Source organism: Vicugna pacos, chromosome 27 (genome assembly GCF_048564905.1).
Source record: "Vicugna pacos chromosome 27, VicPac4, whole genome shotgun sequence".
In the NCBI taxonomy this organism is placed as follows: Eukaryota; Metazoa; Chordata; class Mammalia; order Artiodactyla; family Camelidae; genus Vicugna; species Vicugna pacos.
This window is the reverse complement of record NC_133013.1, coordinates 9,719,106-9,746,181: the sequence shown is the minus strand read 5'-3', so window position 1 is coordinate 9,746,181 and position 27,076 is coordinate 9,719,106. Positions and strand designations below refer to the sequence as shown.

Genomic DNA, 27,076 nt, shown 5'->3' with positions numbered 1-27,076 from the left:
ATTCAATGAGAGGCAGTTGTTTCTCTAGTATTTCTTCTTGGCCTGTTTCAAGGTGTTTTCTACGGGGGAGGTGGGGAGCAGGGGTGGTTTTAAAATGCCAGTGGCCTTGGAACCCAAAGGCTTGTGGTCAGTCAGCTGGCACCTTCTCTCTTAGGTTGGCAGCTCTGTAGTTTACCCTTCTGGACTGGCTCCCTCAAGCTGTATCCTCTGCCCCCAGGATGGGTCTAGAACTCATTTGCCCCTCTTCTCCCTGCACCCCAGCAAATAGTGGCTCAGGGGAGCCTCCCAGCTACTACCCACCATGCAGCCACTCCTTAGGAGCAGCCCCTATCTGAGGAAGACTGGGACACCCCATGCAGAGGATGAAAAATGGCCCCAGTGCTGCTTCCATTTCACATTGCTTCTGTGTGTATTTACTGTGTCCCAGAGCTGGAGGATCCCCTGAGAGCCACCCTGAGTCATCTCCGGTCAGTCTGAGATTTCATTTCCTACAGTGATGAAAACACAGAGGTCCTTGGGTGACAGCATTCAGGACACTTAACTCCTCCAAACACTTTGTTTTCATTCAACACATACGTAGTAGGCAGTGAACAAAATGGACAAAAATTTGCTCTGACAAACATTACTTTCTGGGCAGGAGTGGGCAGGAGATAAAGAAAACATAATGGTACATTAAATAAGAGCTAAGGAAAAAAACAGAAAGGGGATGGGGGTTTACAATCTTAAATGAACTGTTAAATTGTAAGCGGTGTTGGACAACATTTGAGCAAAAACATGAAGAAAGTGAGGGAGTTAAACATGTGGGAAGGGAAAATGTCAATGACTACAGCAAGTGCAAAGGCCCAGAGGTAAGACTCAATCTCTATTTTGACCCCGGAGCCTTTGTTGAGCACCTGATTATTGGGGATGTTACTTAAGCTGTTGGCACATAAGACTAAAGATTTATTAATCTCTGCTGTTACTTTTAAGTTTTATGTTGTTTTTTAAATTATGTAGTACCCAAATACATGTTCCAAGAAAGAAGGAAAGAAAGAAAGAATTACAGCCTGAAAAGTTCCTGTTTTTCATTTAACTCCTGTCCCAAAGTCAGAATTTAGTCAAATACGTCCTCTTTTATAGTTTCTGGGTTTTCTGTCTTGCTTGGGGTGGACTGAAACCACCCCAAAATTAGAAATAAACTCTTCTATATTTCCTTTCAATATTTATATTGTTTTGGTCTTTAGATTTGAATTTTAAATCCAACTAGAATTTTTTTATGTAGATGGCCTAAGAAATAGATCTAGCTATAGCCAATTGTTCCCACACCCTCAAACAGTCCATTCTTTCCTTCACTAATGTGAAGTACTTCCTTAATCATATATTAACCATCTCGTTTTATTAACCATTTTACTATTTCTACAATACCACACTATTTTAATTATCAAGCTTTATCACAAGTTTCGGTATCTGGGAGGACAAGCCCTCCCTTATCAAATAGTGCAACCAGCTAATTAAGGAGACTGGGGTTTGACTGAGATTGCATCTAGTTTTGAACATTAATTTACAGGACAGTAACATCTTTAAAGTTTTGAGTCCTCCCATCAGAGAATATTGCATACCTTGGTTTAGTTGGGTCTTTTACTTTTTTTTTCCCCCAAAGTTCTACAGGTCTTACAGATGGATTTCATCCATGTCTTGTTTGATTTATTCCTACACATTTCTGATATTTGTTGGCTACATTGAGTGGCTCTTTCTTTTCTCTAATTACATTTTCTAATCGGTTATTGATGGTATATAAGAAAACCACAAGCTTGAGTAAATACCAATCTCACATCCAGCCACATTTATGAAGTCTGATAGCTTCTAAAGTCAATTATCACAGAACTAGGTAGGCAATCAGATTGCCGGTAAATATGTTGTCGGATTTCTAAACCTTCCTCAGATCTACTCAGCCACATGGCACTCAGTTCTAACACCAAAACTGCCTTTGAATCCAACAAAGAAAAAAAAGAAAAGTATTGTTTATATTTAAATAGGGGGCCTGGAGTGTGTTTTCAGTGTGGTCCTCCCTTCCTTCAACCAGGAGGCTGTTAAGCGCTCTGCTGCATCCTCCATCTGGCCTCATTTATCTACACAGGCATTTCCTCAGTGTTAAGAACACAACTGCTCTAACCATTCCCAAGATATTTGTGAACTTTGAAAGAAAAATCCAGTATGTAAACAATAGGGCTAGCAAGCTACTGGATTTTAATAAATAAAACAATTCCTGTAGCTGAAGTTGTTGCTTTTCAGTTGAGGAGATGTGGTCCTTTGAAAAAAAAAATCGAGACTTAGCAAAAATCAAAGAGAAAAGTATAAGAAGAAAAATAGAGGCAAAACTTTCTCCTATAAAATGTAAGGAAAGCATTACCCGATGATGTATCACAGCAGACTGCCAGAAAATTTAAAACATTAATTTTCAAGCTATTCATTCATATTTCGTAGATACAGTTATAAAAGCTAGTATCTTTCTATACCAGTTTCCCATGGAATGCTGGTCACTAACATTTTCCCTGATTGTTTTAAATGGTTTTAAATGGCTGTTTCAGAAAGTTATACAAGTCTCAGTTGCTTTTTTTAAGTAAGTAAATGCTATAAGCATTTGAGAGCAAAGCTTTAGTAGGAAGGTTAAAAATATGAATATACAGCATCTGAAACCTCCAAAAAAATGAAGTATAGCTTCAAAAGCCTTTCTCACCTGGGTCCTGGAGCCAATTCTCACCTAGGACAACCAGCAATTGCATATAGATGGATGAGAAAAAAATTTAATTGATAACTGCTTCAGTGAGCTAATTCCACAGTAGTAAAAATCATAAATACTATCATTTTGAAGACAAAAATGCCTGGCACATTTATTCAGAATGCACTTCTAATTTAACTCTGGGTGAACCCAATGAAGAAAGGGAAAGCAATGAGTTTTTTGAGGGAATATTCTGAGCTACTTAATCTTTGTTTTAATTTTAATTAAAATCTACTCATTTAACTATCTGACTGAAAATTTGTTCGTCTATATCACAGGATCACTTTATCACCAGCCGTATCTTGTTCCTTACAGGAGAAAACTTGTATTCGAGGGCAGGGTTTGGCAAACTGTAGTCCACAGCCTCAACCCAGCCCACTGCCTATTTCTGTGCACCCTGTGGACTAGAATTTTTACGTTTGTAAATAGCTGAAAAAAATCAAAAGAAGAATAGTTTGTGACAGGTGGTTGGTCATTATAAGAAATGTGAATTTCCGTTAGATAATGCTCGGTACTAAGCCACGCCCATTTATTTGCATATTACCTATGGTTGCTTTCAGGATACACCAGCAGGGCTGAGTCACTGTGATGGAGACCACGTGGACCACAACGCCTGAAATATTTACCATCTAGCTGTTTAAAGAAACTGGGTCTCCACCCTTGTTGGACTATTAAGCCGAAACGGCAAAGTAACAGGGGAGGGTGAGTCCCAGAAGGAACCTTAGAAGAGTGACATTTTGGGAGAACTTGTCAGTGCTTTGACAAGAGGCAGTCTGGCTAGAGTTCTGTTTTATGGTAAAGTAGCTGATCTGGGAGCAGTGATGTTTGACATAGAGGAGAGTTATTATTATTTATTATTATTATTATTGTAATCACCAGTACTTCTTGCTGATTGATTTATTTTCTCCATCTCCCAAGAGGAATGTGGCCAGTTTGATTGTACCTCATTTATGTCAAGTGTACGTATTCATTGTAAGAGTTTTTTTGTTCTGCTGTTTGTGTTAGAGACAATAAACAAGACTTTTTAATCCTTCTTCTTGCTTAAGCAGGAAGTCACAGCTTGCCAATAAGAAATTTAAAACAAATCCCACAACGTTTTATGTTTGGTTCAAAACAAGAACTATTTTAGGTCTTGGGATACTGTCATCTTGGCAACCCCACGTGTCCTCCCTGGTGAGAACACGTGCGCACTGCTGCTTGCTTTCTGGTTCACTAGAAGGGGGTCACACCTTGCCCTCTTAATCCCAGAGTCAAATATGATTACAAATATTTTCCTCCCGGGAACCTAACTTGTAAGGAAGATCACTGTGCTTTTTCTTAAAGAAGACATCTCTCTTGAGTTGCCTTATTCGTTCCCAGGCTTAGTATATTTCATTGGCCTAAAGATTGTGTCTGACTTCGGCAAGTGTTAGAGACCATTTGTTTTTACAGTGGAAAAAGAAATAAAAGTGCAGATGTCGGACCTCAAAATCCATACTCCTCTAAATTGTTCTCATTTTCAAGAATGAGAATGTGTGTGTGTGTTTCCCTAGGGTGGTGACAAATACACTCACAGACATCTCACTGTGGCAAAGTAAAAATAGCTTATGTCTCTCCTTTTTTTTTTTATTAATTGCGGAATTAGAGGCATTTTTAGGACAAAAGAAAATAAGTGAATTACGGGAAAGTGAAAATTCCAAGACATACTCCAGATGCAGTTAAAACAGAAATGGCTAATATCAAATCCTGAAAGAAAGTAAATAAAATTTGCAGCTTTGCTATCAGAAAAGTAGCATTGTTAAAAACAGGCAGTCTTAGCAGTTGAGGCGTCTGGAGGCATGATATGTTAGCATCAGTAGACACAAGTTAGATACCCAGACCACGTTAGTTATGCTGATAACAGAGTTTGAGCTTAGCAGCAACCAACTTTACAAATGTGGGCATTTCTAGTGACCTAATCTCCTTGTTTATAACTGTGATGGACAAGCAAAGCTTTCTTGGTACAAGGACTAGATAAGTGACATGAACCAGGGAAGCTGTTCCCCAGAGGAGGGTGGAAAAAACATCAACAGTGAGAATATAAGAAACTGGTTAATTGCTTTCAAACTTGGATTTTTGTTTTGTCTACCTTTGTCTCAAAATAAGGTTCAGTGCAAAGCCTTCTGCATCCCCTGCAAAACAAGGTGGCCCCAGCTTCCCAGAGCAGCCAGGGAAGGCCACTGGGGGCAAAAGCCAATTCCCACCTGTTCGCTGCTGTAAATAAGCTTGCAGCCCACCCCAGGGACCAATTAAAAGGAATGGCCGTTGGTTCAGTGTCCCAGGCAGGCGTCAGGTGGAGTCTAGTTTCTTGGCAGCCGTCCCAATTCAGTATGGGTGAAAGGGGATACTGTTTGTTTGTTTGTTTGTTTTATCAGGAAGCCAATTAAGAAGATGGAAGCATGAGGTCACACCCTTTAATACACAGCACTCTGAATTTGGGGAAGCAGTGTGATGCTGGAGGGGTTCTACTGGTTTCCCCCAGATTCATGGCTACGCCCAGGTAAGGAAAGAGAATTGTGGTTTTTGTACCTCTTATTAGACAGCTTTTGTAAAAAGTATTTTTAATTTAAAAAGTTTTTTTTTAAGTAATATATTCTGAAAGGTCAAGATGCTGCATAACATGGCTCCTTCAGTAGAGGAACTAACTCCAAATGTTATCTCTTTAGGTACTCTGACACAATTAAAAAGGAGGGGTAGGGAAGGTATGGTAGAGCCAGGCGGCATTGCCAAAGCATTTAGTGGTGCAGGTAGCTAGTCAAGCGCCCTGTTAAGCACTGGTGGCAGGCAGAATGCGGGATGGTGAGAGCACAGCCTGGGAAGCCAGCGCAGACACTGCGGGCCATGTAACCCCCCCACCCCCACCCCCGAGCTGAGGGAGGGCTGGGGACAGTGGCTGGGGATCAGTAAGTTTCCTTCCAGGAAGCGGTACTGTGATCACCCCCACTTAGCAGCAAGGGGAAACGGAGGCACAAAGAGGTTAACTTGTCAGAGGACGTACAGCTTACAGGCAGGTGAAAGCAGGTGCTTTCAACCATCACTTTTAACTATAAGCTTCATCTGTGGTTTTGGTTTCTTTTTCCTTTTTTTTTTTTTTTAACATATTTTGCAGACTCAGTTTCAAGAGCTACCAAATTTCATCAAGTCAAAGTCTAAACAAACAACTTGTAGGGTCACCCAACATCCTGACTTGCGGGAACTGTACAGGTGGTTTCAGCACCTTTTTAGCTCCCACCACATCCCACCCCGCCCCCGCCCAATCCCAGAAACCCCTTTGTCCCGAGCAAACCGGGACAGTCGGTCGCCATACTCGTGGCTCACGTTTGACCGTACGGACCATCAAAGTGACCCAGACCCAATGGCCAGGAAGACCCTGATGGTGCCCAGACCCTCTACTTGTCTGCCACAGCCTCTGCATCCCAAGCTGGCTACTTCTGCTTTTAAGGGGCATCGTCTTACATCCTCCTCCCTACCCGAGAGTCTTCAGCCTTTCAGGGCCCCCCTAGAACACTGCGGGGTGGTCCCCCATGGGAGCCCGAGGCGTCGGACCAGAGGGGAGGGGCGCGCGGTGCTCCGAGCGCCCAGGGCCCGGCCTCTGACCCGCGCAGGCGCACAGGCACGCTCCCCACTCCGGTTTCATGGATTCCCAGTCCAGCTGCGTGGTGGTGACCGGTAAGACGGTTTTCTGCTTTCCTATTTGCTGCTGCTTTGAGCCTGACCGTGGAATGCGGACTTGTCTGATCCTAGTCATGAACAGTTCCTTCGTGGGGGAAAAAGAGTGGCAACTGGTGGTGCCAATAATTCCAGATGGAGCTAACTTCCTGCTCTGACCTGTTGAAAAACAACCAGAGGACGGAGAGTCTTTCCTGCTTCTGCCCTGTCATTCACTTCAAGTAACTCTTAAGTGGCATACACGTAGGTGCTCACGTGTGGCTTGGGCTCGGATTTTGTCCTCAGCCCATCAGGGAGGAAGTGGAGGCTGACGCCTGCTGTCTGAGTCTCTGTGGCATCCATTGGGGCGAAGCTACATAGCAAGGGAGGGGGAGTAGGGGACCCAGAGAGGATGGGGTCTCAAAAGGCTGAGGAAGTCCATCTACAATGACCTAAAGGAGCACAACTCCAACCCCAACACTCCTCCCCCCTCCCCCCAAACTCCAGCGCTGTTAGCCACTCTGGGAACTATAAACACCCCCTGGGAGCCACCAGTTAGAAACCTTGAACCCCAAAAGGTCATCTCGGAAGGAATGGTAGTCGCCCACTCCTACCTTTCACCAGCACATTCAGAATCAATCCCAGCCACCCCCAGTCATTGTCACAGCTGGTCCCTGGAGGGTTTGACTTTTTTACAAAGCTCTTTATTTTTAGGTAGACACATTTGGCATATTTGAAGTTTTTTGAATTGTATTGGATGAAGGAAACAGAGAGAGACAAGGGTTCCTGTGTGTGTGGAAAATTGAAAGTTACCTATCTTAATATTTTCAGACTATAATCAAACGCCAGTTAACTTTCTGAGAAAAACAATGTTCTTTTGAAAACCTTGTATCTCTCTTGTTCTCATTTGTGTTATTTTGGGTATTAGAGACTGGTTCAAATTACCTTGAATTCCTAAGGAAACTGTACCCCTGATAAATGCGAAACTTGTCACACATGAAATATGAATATTGAAGCACCGTGGCAAGCCTTAGACTCACATGGACCCCTGCCTCTGTCCTGTCAGCTTGTGGTATACTGGCAAAGTCTGGATTGTTTGATGAAGTACCTGATAATCAGCCGTGATTTGGGAAGGCCCACTGGCTTCCAGAGTGCGAGCTTCCTTTATTAAAAATGCTCTGAGCTGCCAGGGGCAGTCTTTTCATTTAATTGGATTTGCTTCACGTGTAAATCTCGCCAAGACAATTGGCATATAGACAGATGGTGGGGGAACGAGGGCTCTGACAAACTGCTTCAAGATCAAGGCGTTGGGGCTGGCACCAACAGTGACAGTGGGAGATCGAGAAAACCTGCCTCCCTCCAAAGGGCCTCTCTTGATTCCAAGAGATTTCTCCAGCCCCTTTTCTGCAAGTTCCACTCGAGGGCCTGCCAAGTTTAAAGGATAAGGTTTGACCCTGCAAAACGAGAGCTTCAAACCTTCACTTGCGGAATTGTTTTGACTAATTTAAAACAGATAAGAGATGATCTGAATAAGCTGATCTATGATTCTAAAGCAGAATGTGATTTTTTTTTTTGGTGTTGCTACATTTTTAGCTTTCCTACAGTCATCCCAGGAGGTACCTAGTTTCTCAGTAACTTTTCCTTGATCTCAGTATTTTCCAAAACCTTTTTTGTTTGTTTGCTTTGCTCAGCAACTACAGTCTTATTTATTCTATAGGATTCAGTCAAAGTCAGAGGACACCACTGGCTTCCCAGGACATCCTGTCCCAAATTTTTCTATTCCTTGAGAAAGTTTTACTCTCTGTGAGTCAAATTTGTTACACTCTAAGCCCAGAGGTTCAGGAACTTCAAATGGCCAGTCCTCTCTGGACCTGGCTCCTGCTGGAAGGCCTGAGGTCTGGTGAGGTGGGGTTTCAGACATTGATATTTAATCATAGCTCCTCCCCATCTGAGAATTTGATGATCTGAGAAATAACATCTCAGAAATCAGATAGATGGGACTCAAAACCCCCGCTGGGTTCCAGGTAAAGCTGAGTTGGAGAATGTACCTCTATCCGCAGCTCGCTGCTTACCCTGAAATGAGTCTCCCGCCCATCACCGGCCAATGTGACAGCAGCTGACCTCCCATATGGGGGCCAGGCAGGAACTGCTGAGCCCTGAGCATGGGCCACACTGAAGGAGAAATGAAAAAAGAGGCCCCCTGGGCCCTGGTCCCTCCTCCTAGCCACACCACCTTTAAGGGCTTGTGATGGTGTGTCTGTTTCATGTGTCAACTTGACTGGACCACAGCATGCCCAGATATCTGGTTCAGTGTTATTTCTGGCTGTGTCTTTGAGGGTGTTTCTGGCTTAGCATTTGAGTTGGTGGGCTCAGTAAAGCACAGGCCCTCCCCAGTGCGGGTTGGCCTCCTCTAGTCCACTAAGGGCCGGAATAGAACAAAAAAGCAGAGGAAGGTTGAATTCTCTCCATCTAAAGACATGAACTGGGATAGCAGTCCTCTCCTGCCCTCGACCTGGTGCTCCTGGTTCTCAGACCTTCGGCCTCAGAGTGGAATTTAATCCACCAGTTTTCCTGGATCTCCAGCTTGCAGATGGTGGACCTCTTAGCCTCCATAAGGCAGTACCTTATAATAAATCTATTTCTGTATATATGCAGACAAACACACACACCCTCACACTCTCTCTCTCTCTCTCTAGTGCAGACCTCTCAGTTGTTTCTGGAGAGAGAAATAGAGGCCTAAAGTCCAGGGGAAATCTCAGGATGGAAAAGTTAGGATGGGGCCTCTGACTCATTGTCATGGTGCCTGGGCAGGGGGCTTGGGGCTGAGAAGTGGTGCCATCAAGTGATCAAAGAGAATCAGGGGAGAGCGAGGGCCTAGCTGGAGCCCATCCTACACTGCACAGAGAGACAGCAGAAAAGGATTCAGCCTTTGTGGAGCACCTACCAGGTTCTGGAAGCAATGCATGCTGTACGTGACATTGTTTAATCCGTACGTACAGTGGTTCCAGGAGATATGTAACTATAACGCTGGTGGAGGTGAATACTGACGCTGCCTCCTGTGCCCCAGCAGTATTGCAAATCTCCATTTTATTCACTCATTTAATCCTCACAACAACCCTCTTAGATGATGAGAATTAGTCCCCATTTTATAGATGAGAAAACCAAGGCACTGAAGCTAAGTAACTTGTTCAAGGTCACCCAGCTGCTAAGTGGCGGGGCTGAGATGCAACAGCAAAAGCCCGACCCCAAATGCTGAGGTCTTGACCCCTCTTGGCTGCCACTGGGCCATAGCCTGAGCTTTGGAGAGCCCATCGCACAGTGTGGGTGACTTAGAAGTGAGCAGCCACTACACTGAGAGGGTGACAGAGTCCCAGGATGAGGCCTTTCCCCAGGCCAACAGGAAACCTCTCCTAAACTAGTCCCAGAGGGAGTCTGCTCTCCTCCCCAAACAAAATTCTACCTAATTGCCTTTTATTAGAAATCTTCATTGCCATTAAATTACGTAATAGTGCACAGTGTAAGTAAGTGTTTCCAGTTCCAGGAACAAGCCCTTCCATCCACACGCCTCATCCAGAGGCCCAGGATCTTGCCCCCACCCAGAATGAGGCCTCCCCCACTAGGGCCAGCTTCTTCCCTGGGCTCACCTCACCCCAGCTCACCCCTCTTCCCCCACTTCTCCAGAAGCCTTTCCCCAACCACCCCCACCCTCCCTGCTCTCTCCCCCTTTAAAGTATTCTGATCCTAGTTGTTCAGAGCCTTGCTACTCAAAGTGTGGTCTGAGGGCCAGAAGCATCAGTACCCGTGGGAGGTTTGTTAGGAAAGCAGACTCTCCAGCGTTACCCCAGACCCACCCACTCAGATTCTACACTTTAGCAAGATATACATGCATGTTAACATTTGAGAAACACTGAACCAAATCACACACTTTTTTGAAGTTTTAATTTTGAAATAATTATAGATTCTCAAGAATTTGCAAGGATATGTATAGAATGGTCCCTGCGTTTTTCACCCAGCCTTCTCCAATGTTAACATCTTCAATATTAAAGCTCAGGTATTGACATTGGTATAACTCAGCATGTGTGTGTGTGTGCATGTGTGTGTGTGCACCCATGCACAGCTCTATGCAGTTTTATCACATGCGTAGCTTTGAGTAACCACCACCGTCAAGATAAACTGTACCAACATCACAAGGCTCCCTCAGACCACCCTTTTATAGCCACACCCACCCTTTTCCCCCATCTCTTAACTCCTGGCAACTATTCATCTCTTTATGCTGATAGATATAAATTATAATTTATAAATATCGTATAAGTAGAATCACGCAGTATATATCCTCCTGAGATTAGCTTTTTTTCACTCAGCATAATTCCCTCAAGATTGATCCAAGTTGTGGATGCCAATAATTCCTTCATTTTTAAAGCAATTTGTTAACAGCTTACTGAGGTATAATTCACATGCTATATAATTCACTCATTTAAAGTGTACAATTCAGTGGCTTTTAGTATGATCACAGAGTTATGCATTTATCACCACAATCAATTTTAGAATATTTTCATTACCCTAAAAAGAAGCCACACTCCCCTTAGCTGTCACTCCCTAATCCCCATCCCTACTCCCCCAGTACACACACACACACACACACACACTCACACACTCTCAAGCTCTAGACAACCACTATTCTACTTTCTGTCCTTATAGACTTACCAATTCTGGACATTTCACATAAATGGAGTCTTACACTATGTGGTCTTTTGTGACTGACCTCTCTCACTGAGCATAATTTTTTCAAGATCCATCCATGTTGTAACATGTATCAGCACTAAATTTCTTTCCATTGCCGAATAACATTCCATTGTATGGATAATACCACTTTTTGTTTATCCATTCACCAGTTGATGGACACTTAGGTGGTTTCCACTTTTTTCACTGCTGAGTAGTATTCCATGATCTGGATGAACCACAGTTTATTTAACTATTCATCCACTGAAGGACACATTGAAGGACACATTTCTATGGGCTAGTACCAAAAAAAAAAAAAAAGAAAAGGAGAAGAAGAAGTTGTGTGAAGATTGGTGTAGAAGTTTCTATGGGAAAATAAGTTTTCGTTTCTCTGGGATGAATGTCCAGGAGTGCAAGTGCTTGGAAGTCCACTTTGAGTTTTAAAAGAAACTGTCAAACTACTACCCAGAGTGGCGGGACCATTTTACATTCCCACCAGCAATGCACATGTGACCCAGTTTCTCTTCACCCTCATCGGCTTTTGGTGTTGTCGGTATTTCTATTTTGGCCACTCTCATAGAAGTGTGGTGACATCTCGTTGTGGTTTCAATTTGCATTTCTCTGACACCTAATGACGTTGCTCTTATTTGCCGTCCGTCTGTGCTCGTCAGTGAAACGTTTCTTCGTGCCTTTTGCCCATTTTCTAATTGGATTTTTTTTTTCACGTTGAGTTTTGAGGGTTCTGTGTACATCCTACCCACAGTGCCTTTGTCAGGTATGTGACTTGCAACCCTTTTCTCCCTGTCTGCAGCTTGTCTTTTTGTCCACTCAGCAGGGTCTTCTGCAGAGCAAAAGATTTTCCTTTTACTGAGGTCCAGCTGATCAGTTTTTACTTTGACGGATCATGTGCTTGGTGTCAACTCTAAGAACTCTTCACCTAGCCATGAGTCCCAAGATTTTTGTCCCTTCTTTTCCTAAAAGTTTTTTTTTCCTTTTTTTTTGTGGGATGGGGGGAGGTAAATAGGTTTATTTACTTATTTATTTTTAAATGGAGGTACTGGGTGTTGAACCCGGGACCTCGTGCATGCTAAGCAAGTGCTCTACACCCTCCCCACTCCCAAAACTTTTTGTTTTACTTCTTGCATCTAAGTTCATGATCTATTTTGAATTAATTTTTGTATGCAGTGCAGGCTGTGAGATGCATTCTTTTTTGCCTGTGGGTCTATTCCAGCCCCATTTGTTGAAAGGCTGTCCCTCCTCCGTTGAAATGCTTTTGCACCTTTGTTAACAAGCAACTGGGCACATTCATGCGGTGGATCTTTGGGCTCTCTATGCAGAGTGCATTTTAACTGGACACGTGTGCACACACTTTCTCCAGCCCTCCCAGCTCAGCCATGGGTCCACCTCCCCTTCCTTTTTGGCTCCCCCATGATGCCTCATGGAAGAGGACTCTGGAAATGCTCTCAGATTAGCAGGGTTGCAGGCCTCCATGAAAAAAGGGATGCGTGGAGTCCCCACGGGCCCGCAGTGGCCCCAGGAACCACAGGAGGTTCCCAAGGAGGTGCGAGGAGCAGCTCAGGGCTGGAGACACCCCGTCCTAAGGCCTGGCCTGGACAAACCAGGGTCTCTTTGGTTTCAGGTTTTGGGCCTTTCCGGCAGCATCTGGTGAATTCTAGCTGGGAAGCGGTGAAGGTAAAAACCCTCTGGGCCCAGACTCAGGGGCTCAGAGCCTGGCTGGTTCCTTCTGTGGTTCTGAGCCCAGCACGCAGGCCCCTTGGTGACCCTGGGAGGGGAGAAAACCCACACCAGCAGCCTGGGACATGGCCAGCCTTTGGTCCTTGGGTTGTGGCTCCCCTGCCCCCTGGAGGCCCATCTGGCTCAGTGGTAAAGAAAACAGGCCGAAGGGCCACCCCTGGGAAGGGTGGGGAGTGGCTCTGCTGCCCTGAGGGCTGGGAACCCCTTCTGGCGGTGGGGTGTCAGGCAAGTCACTTCCCCTCAGTGTCCTCGTTCATGACAAGGGGGGTTAGTAGCGCTGATGTCACAGGGTGGTCCTGAGAAGTGAGAGGTAAGTACGTGAAGTAAGTAAGTGTGTATGTCTGTAAAAGCAGCTTTTTAAAAGCATAGTGCCTGTCACAGGTAAGAGCTTAAGACAAGGTTCTTATTCTAAAAGACATGCCTTCATTTTTAAGGAGATGGTCAGGAGAAAGCACCTCCTCAGACAGGGCGTAAGGAGGGGTCTCCTCTGTAGAGCCGACCTCTCCTGCCTGAAACTCGTGGCTCACTTGTAGCGGGCCACACACGGTGTCACTGAGAGGCGCAGAGCGCAGCCGGTTGTTTATTCACACTTGACCATCAATTTCATGCCTCTGTTCGATGAAGCCAAAGGTGGGGTCTTGGGTCTACTCTCAGAGTTTCCCAGTCGAGCTGAAAACGCAGCAGAACCACTTGAATCATGCATTTGCAGCCACTGTAGCATCGATTTTCTAGCCTGTCTCACAGATGCAGTCAAGGAAACTCTCCACTCTTGAGTTAGAACTTGGGTTTTTTGTTGTTTTTTTTTTTCAACCAGGGAAAAAAGCTCAGAGAGCCCCAGACTCACTGCCAAGCTTCGCTGCTGCACACAACATACCAGAAAGGCCAAATCAGAGCTTTCATGGCTTCCTGCGTGTTTGCAGCCAGTTCCTCGAAAAATAGGACTTTTTCTGCTGTATCCCAGATGGCCCTGCGCCCTTGTTTTTGTAGCCTTGAGAATGGAGAAGAGCCAGGCTGCCTGGGTTCACCTCCCAGCTCCAACAGTTGCAACCTGTGGGTCAAGACAAGTCACCCAACTTTTCTGTGTCTCAGTTTTCTTATCTGTAAAGTGGGAAGGTTGTGATGACTGGGGATTAACACAAGTAAAACCCTCAGAACATCACAGGCCAGCTGCCAGTGCTCACAAATATCATTCCTATAACTGGGAAGCTATTCTAACACTCAGTTTTCTCTTGTGGGCAAGCAGAATCTGACTTTGAAGCTCCATATGGGAAATGGAATGATAAGGAGGATTATTTGGGAGGCTCAAGATTCACCAATAAAGCTGGAAAATCAGGGCAGAAACAGAAGCAGGCTAGGGGTTTCCAGGAAGGGGCAGCAGGATGGCAAACTCGATGCTCTGAGGGGCCCTTTCCCTGCGGATAAACTAGATAAGACAAAACTTCTGTATGCTGCTGGTTACACGGTAGTAAAGGAAAGCTCGTGTACATCGTACCATGCACGTAAATGCATCACACACACCGAGGGCTGCAGCCTGGAGGAGTGAATGATCGGCACCCCCTCATCCCATACACGCACACGCAAAAGGCAAGGGGGCAAATGCCATTATCAAATTGTCATTAGCAAGGGGGATGGACCCAAGGGGGATAGATTCTTATTGTAAGCCAGACCCTTGAAAGGTGATCCTGTGGCCTCTAGCACCTCTGACTCTCGCAAAGCACATGCAGTTTCTCTGAGGATTTAAAACCTCAGATTTTCCACAAACTAAGATGAACTAAACATTTATTTCCAAGCAAAGATCACCCAAAAGACCCCAATATCAGAGGGTTGCTCCAAATCAGAGGAAAGCCAAAGAAGTAACAATGTTGTTATGAATATAAAACACTAAGTCAGCTCTTCCCACTTCAACCTGTACTTCTCCAGGTCCTGATTTGGAAGACAGTCTACTAAAACATGCGTCTCTTCCTGTTCCCGGTCCAGCTAGGTGCACTGTAATGCACTTTCTGACACTGACTACCTGGAGCGCACACAGACCCCCGCAGGTTAAAGGCAGCGTCCTCCCCAAGACTGCCCTCCCTTCAGACACAAGCTGCATTTCAGGGGTCCTCAAGTCACCTGTGCTATTGCCTGACTGTCAATTCAGGAATTCTTATGGACCTCACAGTTCTGATAATTTGCTAGAATGACTCACAGAGCTCAGGAAAGCACTAAACTTGCAATTTTTAAAAATAAAGTACATATATAGGTTTAGGTCTTGATGGGTCCCAAGTGCAGAGCTTTGATGCTGTCTCCCCAGGGGGTCAGGGCATATCACCCTTCTGGTGCATCGATGTGTTCATCAACCAGGAAGCTGCAATGAACCTCTATATCTAGAGGTTTTGTTTTTTTTTTCCCCATTTTGTACATTTTTATTAATTTTTATTTTGGGGAGGAGGTAATTAGGTTTTTATTTATTTATTTTTAGTGGAGATACTAGGGAGTGAACCCAGGACCTTGTGTGTGCTAAACATGCACTCTACCACTGAGCTGCATCCTCCCCACCCTGCGCCCCATGTCCAGAGTTTTTACTGGAGTTTCATTGCAGAGGCATGGTTGGTTAAAACATTGGCCACGTGATGGAATACAGTCTGCAGTCTACCTCCCCTCCCTGAAGGTCAGGCAGGTGTAAGTCCCAACCATCCAATCATGTTCTTTCTGGTGACCGGATCCCATCCTGAAGCTATCAAGGGACTACCATGAGGCACTCCACTAACATACAGAGATACTCCTGTTGTTGAGGAAATTTCGAGAATTTTGAAGCTCTGTGCTTAAAAGTAGGGACAAAGAGTGGATATACTCTTTTTTTTTTTTGAATTGAAGTATAGTCAGTTACAGTGTGTCGATTTCTTGTGGACAGCATCATGTTTCAGTCATACATACACATACATATATTTGTTTTCATACCCTTTTTTATTACAAGTTACTACAAGATATTGAATATAGTTCCCTGTGCTGTACAGAAGAAATTTGTTTTTTTTATCTATTTTATATATAGTAGTATTTGCAAAATCTTGAACTCTCAGTTTATGCCTTCCCACCCCTTTTCCTCCTGGTAACCATAAATCTGTTTACTATGATTGAGTTTGTTTCTGTTTCATAGATGAGTTCATTAGTGTCTCTTTTTTTTAAATTCCACATATGAGTGATATCATATGGTATTTTTCTTTCTCTCTCTGGCTTACTTCACTTAGAATGATGATCTCCAGGTCCATCCATGTTGATGCAAATGGCATTATTTTATTTCATGTTTTTGGCTGAGTGGTGTTCCATTGCATATACCACAACTTCTTTATCCAGTCATCTGTTGATGGACATTTAGGTTGTTTCCATGTCTTGGTTATTGTATATAATGCTGCTGTGAACATTGGGGTATATGTATCTTTTTGAATTAGAGTTCCCTCTGGATATATGCCCAGGAATGGGATTGCTGGATCATATGGTAGGTCTATTTTTAGTTTTTGAGGAATCTTCAAGCTGTTTTCTTTAATGGCTGCACCAAACTATGTTCCCACCAGCAGTGTAGGAGGGTTCCCTTTTTTCCACACCCTCTCCAGCATTTGTCATTTGTGGACTTTTTAATGATGGCCATTCTGACTGGTGTGAGGTGATCTACCCAGACAATGGAAATAAAAATAAAATGAACAAATGGGACCTAATTAAACTTATAAGCTTTTGCACAGCAAAGGAAACCATAAGCAAAACAAAATGGCAACCTACAGAATGGGAGAAAATATTTGCAAATGATGGATATGAACTCACAGCACTGACAAAGGTTTAATTTCCAGAATATATAAACAGCTCATACAACTTAATAACAAACAAACAAACAACCCAGTCCAAAAATGAGCAGATGATCTAAACAAGCAATTCTCCAATGAAGATATACAAATGGCCAATAGGCACATGAAACAATGCTCAGTTCTGCTAATTATCACAGACGCACTCTTTCTTATACCACAGTTCCCTACAGGAGTTCCTGTGTAGGGAGAGGAGATGGCCCATAAATAAAGTAATTATAACCCAAAGCAGATTCTGAGAAGTGCTATACTGTAAGACTCTGGAGTGGAAGAGATTGATTTCATTCTAGAGGAGAAGGAATATGGAAGAAAGGAGCCTAAAGCAAAGTGAGAAGAAACTTCACCCCTGGGAGGTCACTAGGAAGGCCACCTGGTGGAAGCAGCAATGAAGGACAGGCGAACTTCTGGCAAGGGGGTGTAAATTCTCAAAACCACCGTACTTGTTACACCAGACACTACATGCAAAATAGCTCGCTGAATTCTCCCTGCAGTCCAAGGGAGCTGATACGGTTATTCCCATTTTGCAGGCCAGGAAATGGGTACTCAGAGAGGTTGAATATCTGGCCTGAGGACACATGCCATGAAGGGGAGGTACCTAGATGCCAACCTCAGGTGCTCCTAGTGAGTGAGGTCCAGATTCAGCCCACTTCCCTTGCTCTTCCCGTAGGGGAAACAACACTTGGTTCAGAGGAAGAGGACTTCTTCCAGCACAATTACGGCTTTTAAGCCTCCTAGAACTCAAGAAAAACCAAGACCCACTGCCCAGTGACCCAGAGACGAGCAAAGTGAAGCTATTCACCCCGATGCCCCAGCTCTGCGTCCACGTCATCATAGCTGACTCTCTGCCGGGAGTTCACATCCACCATCTTTGCAGCTCTCCTGCCAGCACCTGAGACATGGTCAAGGTGATAGTCTGCTCTGTCTTCTTGCTCACAATGTGACCACCGGGTTGATGATCAGAACAGCAACCTTCTTATCAGCCGATGAGGAAGCAAACCCAAGGCCAGCTCCCAGTGTCCTCTGCCACTCATTTGCCTTCTCCACTGATGCTGTCAGTCACTGCCTTCTGCTTTCCCCTTCTTTATGGTTTTTACTCCAGGGCAGAGGCACTTATATTCTCTTTAGAGTCTACTTTACTCAGTCCTCTGACCCAGTCTCTCTCCCTGCACCATCCGGGGTCATTCATGTCCTCCACTAATATGTCTGTAGACTGTGCTCAGTGTTAGACCTTCTGATCCTGGTGGGGGCCTCCCTGGTAATGTCCACTGGAAGTGCCAGCATATGGCCAATAAATCATCCATCACAGGGCTAATCGTCTAAGTGGGGTATTAGGGCAGAGGTCCGTGCTAGTTCAGGTAGGCACATTGCTCCCATTATACGGATACAGAACCAGGCTTCGATGGGCTAAAGACCCCACAAGAGGGCACACGGCTCCCTGAGTCAGTATAAGCAGCACCCTGTGGGGCCCTGCATCAACACAGCTCAGTCCCCACGGAGGGCCTGGCCTGCAGCGTGTGTTCCAGTGGCTGTGTGTTGGCCGGATCCATGAATGATTGTCATTCTTCGCTTTCTTCCTGCATCCTCCCGCCCGAAGTCAACGTTGTCAGCACCATGGCAGCATCTCACGAGTACTTACTCTATGCCCAACATCCTAAATGAGGATGTACGGAACGACAGAACAAAGTGCAGCTCTGCACTCGCAGAGTTTCACCTCTGAGACAGGCGAGCTACTGACTCATAACTTGAGTGCATTTTTGTTGTAGTTGCTCTGAGATGGGAGAAGATTGTTTTAAAAAGAGGGAAAATACAGAACGACAATATAAATGCTAAAAGCTCCCAACGAACAAAGGCCTTTCCTATCAACTCTCAGAAGCGTGACTTGGTGCTGTCTCCCAACAGCGTGTCGGCTGGCCTGCCCTGCCCTGGGCACCCGCCCTCCCCAGTCCAAAGTCTCATCTGGTGACTCCTGCAGTGGTGGCAGCATTATCTCCTGGTTTCTGGAGACTCTCATTTTGGGAGCCAGTGCCATCTCATGTTCTTTGAAAAGAAATTACATCCTGAACTCTTCTAGAAGTGCCTGGTCCCGGAAAGGCAGCAGATAAAATAAGGGTTTTGTAAAAGACACCCTGGGTCCGTTGGACTTGAACATTATGTAACTGCCCTTAAAACAAACCCAGCCTGGGGGGCCAAGTGGTCGGAGCACGTGCCAGGTTTGATCAGCTTGATATGCAGAGTAATTTCTCTATACTCCAAAGATGAGGTGGCTTTGTGCCTTGATTACATGTTGCTTTAAAAAATCGGCATAATAAGGAGTAAAAAGGCAGTGACTCAGAAGAGGAAAAGAAGCACCAAGCTGAATGACGCTTTAGGATGAAGAATGCGTGTGCAGAGCACCCTCAGGGACAGGCAGGTACCTGCCTCCCTTTCCAAGTAAAAGTAAACTGTTTCTTTTAATTCAGCTTTATTTTCTTTCCTAAGAGGGCCTCTATTTTTCCTACCAAATCCCATGATAAAATCTTTTTCCATCCTAGGTGAAAACAGACAGGCTTTTTTCTAATCTGGCCCACCGTGGGTTCTGTTTTATTTTCTTGATTCATCTGGGAAAGCCTGGGATAAAAAAGAACCAGCCTGAGGATGCAAGGAGACCCCAGCCTCTCCCTGATGTGTGCAGGGACCTCAGCTACGGTGGCAGCCAGCTCCGTGCCAGCGTTTCCAGGACAACCCCTTTGATGAGTTGTATGGACTTTGACCCCCAAGGCTGGATGACTCCCAACGCACTTGAACCCTGTTCTATTTCTTACACCTTATTTGTCTTTAATCCAGTGACTGTGTAGTGTGAACTCATCTTATGGATTGAAAGAGAAGTAGCCATACTAGTGTCCCCAGTCCTGCCGGCGCAGCACAGCACGCAGTAGGGCTGTCCTTACTTCCCATTTTGACATGGCTCAGGGATGTGGGGACCATGTGGGCCTGTGACAGCCAGCCCAGGCGAGGGCGGAGGGCGGCAGCAGCAGCCCACCCAGGGGGCCTGGTTCAGGGGGCCCCTGAGGATGGAGGCGAGTGAAGAGAAAACCCACACCCCGGCGGAGGTGGCCCCCCAGCCCATGTTCATGAAGAATATCTGCTATGGTTTCACAGCCCTGCCCTTTACTAAACACTCAGGGAAATGCATTTAGTCTAATTATCTGGGGGAAAGCCCGCCATATGCAGACAAATGAGTCAAATGTGTGCTTCTCACTAAACCCCAAATCCATCCCCACATTGACAGGACAACAAGCCAGAAAAAGCAGAGTAAGACGGTTGAAAATGACACCAGCACCTTTCCAGGGCCTTACTGTGGGTCCCCCCCCCGGCCCCCCAGTAAATGCACAGTCCTCAACTCCTTCCTGCTGCCAAAGCAGAGGCCTCTCTGGCTTGTTTCCTGTTTGGTTTTTTTTTAAATTTTTTTTAATTAACAAAATTAAATTACATTGAGATGTACAGGGAAGCTGTGAAGACAGTACAGAGCGTTTCCATGTATCAGCCCCCGACCAGTGTCCCCTGTGACTAACATCTTACACATCTCGCGTCTGTACGGTGTGTTTGTCACAATGAACAAACCGATATTCATATATTATTATTAACTGAAGTCCATAGTTTATTGAGACTTCCTTGGTTTTCACCTCACGTCCCTTTCCCATCCCATGTTCCTTCCAGGATCGCACGTTACGCTTAGTCCTCGTGAGCCCTTAGGCTCCTCTGGTCTGTGGCAATTTCTTAGAGGTTCCTTGGTTTTGGTGGCTTTGACAGTTCTGAGGAATACTTTGTTAAAATCCCCCCTTAATTATTAGCCGTGTCTAAAGGATGGAGATGTCATCTAAGTGATTTTCTGTGAATTGACACTTTCTTCAGCCTGCACTTTTTCATCAGGTTAAAAAACGTTGGCTGAAAAGGGTGATGGTGAATCTGTAAAATTCTTTGGTGGTAAAATATACGTAACATACAATTTACCATTTTCAGTGTACAATTCAGTAGCATTAAGTACATTCACATAGTTGTGCAGCCATCAGCACCATTCATCTCCAGAACTTGCCATTATCCCAAAGAGAAACTCTGTCCCCATTAAACTGTCACTCCCCGTTCCCTCCTCCCTGGTACTCACTGTTATACTTTCTGTCTCTATGGATTTGACTCTTCTGGCTGCCTCATGTAAGTGGAATCATGCAGTATTTTCCCATTGTGTCTGGCTGGTGTCACTATTAATTTTCATTTATGCCCAGATTTGCCACTGAGCCTGGCCATCTTCCCTCCCGCATTATGCTGCTCTCTGTATTTGCTGCCGCTTCTCTCTTTTCTGTCCTGGTCCCCAGCTTGTCTCCAGCACCCAGCACAGGCCTAGAACATGACAGGGGCAAAATTAATATTCGTGAAAGAATATCATTGTTAATGAAATTCTACGTTCCCAAGGAAGCAAAAACAAAAAAAAGTACGTTTTACTTTTCACAATGTGCGTTGTTCTGTTTTCCAGTTACAAAGGAGCAATTACATAAAACCTCCAGAGATCAGAAAGAGGCACAAAGAAAAGTAGATTGTAGTTCTCCCCCTTAAAAAGGAACCCGAGTATGGTGCACGTCCTCCCACTCTTCATTGTCATGTTCTGGGTCGGGGGGGCTACTGCCACCCAGCAAGCCCCCGCCCAGAACTTTGTGGGGTCAAACAACCACCCTTTGATGTTCCCTCCCAGCTCTGCGTGTCAGCTAGCCTCAGCCGGGCAGTTCTTCTGCTGGTCTCACTCGAGTCTCTCATATGGTTGTAGTAGGTGGAGGCAGGGGTGCTGGGACAGCAGGATCTCTGTCCCTCCCCACGGGTGGGCTCCCCACGGGGTACCCAGGGTGAGAAGCTGCCAAGTCCGATTGAGGCTCAGGCCCTGACCTGGCTGAATTATGCTAGTTTAATGAGTTCAGGCCAGCCCAGGCTCCCTGTGGGAGGAGACTACACCAGGCTGTGAACACTACACGGCATGCTTCACCGGGGCCCTCCTAGCCCACTCCAGCTGCTGTCACAGAATGCCACAGACTGGTGGCTTAAACAGTAAACATTTCTTTTTCATCATTCTGGAGGCTTGAGATCAAGGTGTCAGCATGGTACCTGGTTGAGGTTCTTGTGGAGGGCCCGCTTCCTGGTGACGACCTCACAGAGTCTTTCCTTGGTGCAGGCAGACAGGGTGCCAGGCTTGTCGTGCCCTGATAAGGACACTAAAACCATCCTGGCAGCCTCGCCTTCACGACCTCATCTAGACCTGATTGTCTCTCAAAGGCCCCATCTCCAGTACCACCACAGTGGGGATAAGGGCTTCAACACGTGAATTTTGCGGGGACACAAACATTCATTCCGCAGCTGGAGCCATTGAAACAGAGCAGGACCCTGCCAGACCCTCCCCAGTACAAAAGCCCTTCCATGTTCCTTATTTCTTATTTGTACGAAAAAGGTCTTAGTCACCTGAGCCTTCCCTGAGTTCTGAAGAGCAGACTCAAGCAGTTAGCTAATTAGGGAAGGGAGAGAATGCAGAAACAAAGAAAAAGAAGTCAAGCAAGGAAACTAGCTTAAACCATAGTTCAGTGATAAGACAGAGTCCAAATTCTGCCTCAAGGGATGTATACATGACTGTGACACCGACCTTTGAGCTGTTCTGCAGAAACTAAGACCCCCATCTAGGTGGAGGGTGGGCACTACACACTGACCACAAGCACGTGGACCCCAGGCTGCTTGGAACCAGAAGGTTGATGATTAAGATTCCAGAAACATCACCCTGTTACTCAACCATCAACCAGTCAGAAGAAAGTCACACCCCCTGCAGTCCCCACCCCGAATGTTGCCTTTAAAAACTCCTCCCTGATAGCCTTGGGAGAGTTTGGGTCTTTTAGGCTTGAGCTGCCCCTTCTCCTTGCTGGGCCCTGCAATAAATGTGGTGCTTTCCCTCACCACAAACCAGGGTCAGTAGATTGGCCAAGTTTGGTTCAGTGACACCATCTTGAACACATGCTACCATATGAGCTAATATTAATTTCCCAAAGGACTAAACCAATCTCCACTTCCAGTAGCAGTAAACAGAGTGCACGTGGCTTCAGACACCTTCCAACACGAGGGTGTTACGATTTTTAAAACCTTTGCCAGTTTAATCCACACTGCATCGTTAATGTTGGCAGACAGGGTGGGTGCATGTTGTTGGTGGTAAAAGAATTACCAGAGACAAAGAATGAAAATAGAAGAGGGGTTTATTAGGTCATAATGCTGTAGACAACAGTGGGCCACACAGATGAGGAGTGCCTGCATGAGCACGAGGGCAGGTTGTTCGGCTGTTTTACAGGTCACAAGGTGCCTGATCGGCGTGTGTGCAAGACTCTGATTGGTTGTAGAGTCTGTGAAGGGTGGTGGGGTTTACGACCCTGATAAGATGGGCTGAAACAAGCCAGCCTGAGCTATTATGAGATTAGGCATTACTTAGGGCTATCAGTTTGCTAGGGCAAACACACCTGGTAAAGAATGTATTTTATATTTTGAGGAATCGCAGGCAGACATCTGAAGGCTCAGGAATGGGAGTCATTGGACTTTGAAGGATGCCATTTGGCCCCACAGTTCATATAAATCCTATTAAACCAGCACTCTAAGATCTAGATAATGATGAGGTGTCATTAACTCCGATCCTTTGCATTTCCTGACTGGTCACTTTTTTAGGAACTGAAAATAACTTCAATAATAATAGAGTGCCTCTGTATGTTTGACCATTCTTTTCCAAGATGTTCACAGATGTGAATCAAGTGATCTGACTTGACTATAATCATGTCCAATATAATCCATGGCAAAAAGATATCTCCCACATTCAACTTTGAAAAATAAACTGAAAATAAAATTAAATGTAAAGAAAGGCCCCACTCCCTCATCTGGACAACAGAGACTCCCTGTTCCCTATTCAGTGTGTGCCCCCGAGGTATTTTTCTCTCAAACGTTCAGCTCTGAGTGATTGGAAAAACTGTTTGGTAGAATTCCAGGAGTCTGAGCAGGCAGAGTTATTATTGTGTTTTGTTTGGAATAATCTTGGAATCCCAGTGAAGAGTGCAGTCATTCAGGACATGTGGGGACACAGTTCAGAGACGGGCTGGTCACAGCCTCGCTCGTTCCACAGCACCTGGAGCACACCTGCCTGCAGGGTGCAGTTCCCAGGCCGGGCACCCGGCAGTGAACCATCAAAGCCTCAGCCGGGTGGAGCTGGTCTTCTGTGGCGGTGAAACTCACACGAAAGAGACAACTAAGCAGTAGAGTGCTGGCAAGTCCTAAGGGCCACGAGGATTAGGGTTGGGTTGTGGTGACGTGGTGGATGGTGGCTCGGGAACTCTAGCACAAGTGGGCCAGGAAGGCCTCTCTGAGGACGTGACATTTCGGCTGGGACCTGAGTGACCAGGAGCAGCTGCCCTGGGACGTGTTCCAGGCAGACGGAGTAGCTGCTGCGAAGGCCGTGGGTAGCATTGCTGGACCACAGTATCAGAGCCAGAAGAAGCGGAGAGGACGTTGGAGGCAGCAGGCCTGTACCTTGACTTTCCAGACCCAAGATCCTTTGACTGTGTGCCTCTGGGTCATTAGAAACCAGACCTGCAGGAGGAATATTCTTCTGGGTTGAGATAATTTGGGGTTCGTTGTTCTGTCGTTCACTGGGAAAAGCTCAGATGTGCTGAATGGATGAGGCTGCATTCCCACGCGGTTGCAGAGACAGGGTCAGTCGAGCAGACCTGAGGTTGAGGTTCTCTGTGGCTCAGAAAGTTTGGGGGGATTAACACTCAGAGAGCGATTTATTTTGTGAAATGTTTCCCTTGCAAGAAGGACCATGTGACTAAAGGCCTTGCACCCCATAGTCCCCTGGTGCCTGTCAAGAGCGTGAACTGCTATTCCTGCAGACTAAATAGCACCTCAGTCTCCAAATACCCTTCATTTTGCTTGTAATGGATCATATAGCCAGTCTGGTGAAGCCTTATTAGCTCCTGGCTACATGGAAGATCTGGGCCCTCCATAGGTCTGGGGGCCAAACACAAAAGCCAGAATCTGCCCAGGCTCCCAGATAGGGACTCACTGGAGCCAAGGGCACCACAGACAGACCATGAGGGTGTAGCAAAAACCACTGGCGATGTCTTGAGAGATTAATAACCTCCAACCACGTCCCTCTAAAAAGCAAATTCTAGCAACAGTCTCTACTGAACCTTCCTTTCTAGTCAGGTCTCTGGATGTGGCAGGCTCCTCATTGCTGTTCTGAGCTAGACAGAGAAGTAATTCCCTCCTGTCCTTTCTCTGCCCCGCTCAGTCCTGCCCAGTCATCACAGGCCAAATACAACTAACAAACTTCTAAACTGAAAGGTAATATCCCAATATATAAAGAGCCTCTATAAATAGAAAAAAATAGTGAATGACTCTATAGGAAAGTAAGCCAAAGATATGAAGAGTCACTTTTCAGAGGAAGGAATGCAAATAGCTCTCACCTATGTGAAATTATGTCCGAACTTGCTCATACGAGAAAAGTAAATTAAAGCTACGCTAAGATCAGATTGGCAAAAGTCCCAAAGTTTGACAACTAGTGCACAAGGCTGTGAGGCTGACAGGCACTGTCATACTTTGCTGGAGGGAATGCAACATGGTACAACTCCAATGGAGAGGATTTTGGCAGTCCCAGCAAAATGATACATGCGTTGCTCTAGCAATCCAGAAATTTCTAGAAGCTCTCATGGTGATACACTGGCAAAAATAAGAAAGGACACCTGCATGAAGATGGGGAAAGTGTATTAAAAAAAGGGGGGAGGGGTGCCTAAATATATGTTACATATTTGTTTATAATTTATAAGTGAAGGATAAATCATAAAAGTAAAAAATGGGTTTCCTATGGAGGGGAAAAGCAAAGGAACTAGACTTCTCTGAGTAAAGCTTGTTTTGTGGATTTCACTAGGTAACTGTGTAAACTATTTTACATACTAATAAAACATTAAATTTTTAAAAAAGGAATCTGTAGACATTACAAGTAAATTGAGTTAATGAGCCTAACAGTGTATCCAATTAGTGACACAAGCACACAGAGAGGAACTATGATGAGTCAGTTTGAAATACAGCAATTTACCTTAAGGACAAAGAAAACAAAAACCAAACAAAAATATCTTAAACTTTGCAGCAATCATTTTGTTGCAGGTGGAGTCAGTATTATTAGTCTGAGACTGTTCGTTGTGTGTAGACTGTGGGATAAAGTGGAAGGATATTAAACATCTCAACCTCTGGGGCATTGCCAGTAGCTTTCCCTCAAACACTAAGAGCACTCTGAGTGCGCTCAAGCGTCCCGTACAGGGCAGCTTCACCATGGAGAGCCACGGCAAGGCCAGCAGTAACATCTCGGTTTTACAGATGAAACATCAGAAACTCTTGAGTCTAAGCCATTTGTCCAAGATCAGATGCCTGACCTGGTGCCGGAGGGGCAGATCTGGAGCTGCACTGCACCCTCCAGGCTCCAAGCTTGTTCTCCTGACTCCTACAATATGTGATGACCTCCAGGTTGACCCTGGTAGTGCCGTCTCTCCTGCCCACCCTCCGCCTGCTCTGAGGACACTTACTCCCCATGGGTTTTTCCCATCCACAGTAGGATCAGGGCAGCACAGTGCTTGGCCAAAGGAAGTACTTGACAAATGTTGAAAAAACGAATGAATGAATGAATGAATGAATGAACGAATTCAGAGAAAATTGCCTTCTTTTCTGCTTGGACAAAAGAGCTAATAGGAGAAAAGAAAGGAAAAAATGATTCTAAAGGAGAAGCCAGGCTCCAAGAGAAATTGAGATGCCTCTGTCAGGGGGTCTATAACACCACCCTCGGGCTCCATGACTCACCTGAATCAGGACCCAGAAAAGCTTTTATGCTCACAGTTACAGTGTACCTCAGCAAAAAGACCCAGATTAAAATCAGCAAAGGGAAAAGGTGCATGGAGCGAAGACCAGGAGAGACCAGGTACCAGCTTGTCCTCTCCCAGTGGAGTTGCACAGATACATGGAACTCTCCCAGTAGCACCATGTGGCAACATGTGACCTGTTGTCAACCCGGGAAGCTCATCTGAGCTTTGGTGTCCAGGGTTTTTATTGGGGTCAGTTACAGAGGCATGTAGTGCCTGCCTGCCTGACCTCAGCCACTCAAACTCCAGAGCCAAAACAGGCATGCACCATAAATCACACTGTTGGCATAAACTCTCATCAAAGTAGCATGATGTGACCCAAGGCCTCAGCCATACAAAGCCACTCTAACCAGGCAGAACATTCTAAGGGCGCAGCTTTCTCCCAGGAGCCAGCCAAG

General features: G+C 45.5%; 1 protein-coding gene across 5 annotated transcripts in view; it reads left to right on the top strand.

The window, feature by feature from the left end:
- Positions 1 to 6,067: 6,067 nt before the first annotated feature.
- Positions 6,068 to 27,076, top strand: part of PGPEP1L (pyroglutamyl-peptidase I like) — a 40,845-nt gene continuing 19,836 nt past the window's right edge. For 4 of the 5 annotated variants that reach the window (XR_012064731.1, XR_012064730.1, XM_072950712.1 and 1 more), the window contains exons 1-2: positions 6,068 to 6,445; positions 12,783 to 12,835. Coding sequence is in view for 2 of the 5 variants with exons in the window: in XM_072950712.1 (XP_072806813.1) it covers positions 6,412 to 6,445; positions 12,783 to 12,835 (87 nt within the window). In the remaining 3 variants the exon portion in view is untranslated. The remainder of the gene's footprint in view (positions 6,446 to 12,782; positions 12,836 to 27,076) is intronic. The other variant, XR_012064732.1, reaches the window with a different exon arrangement.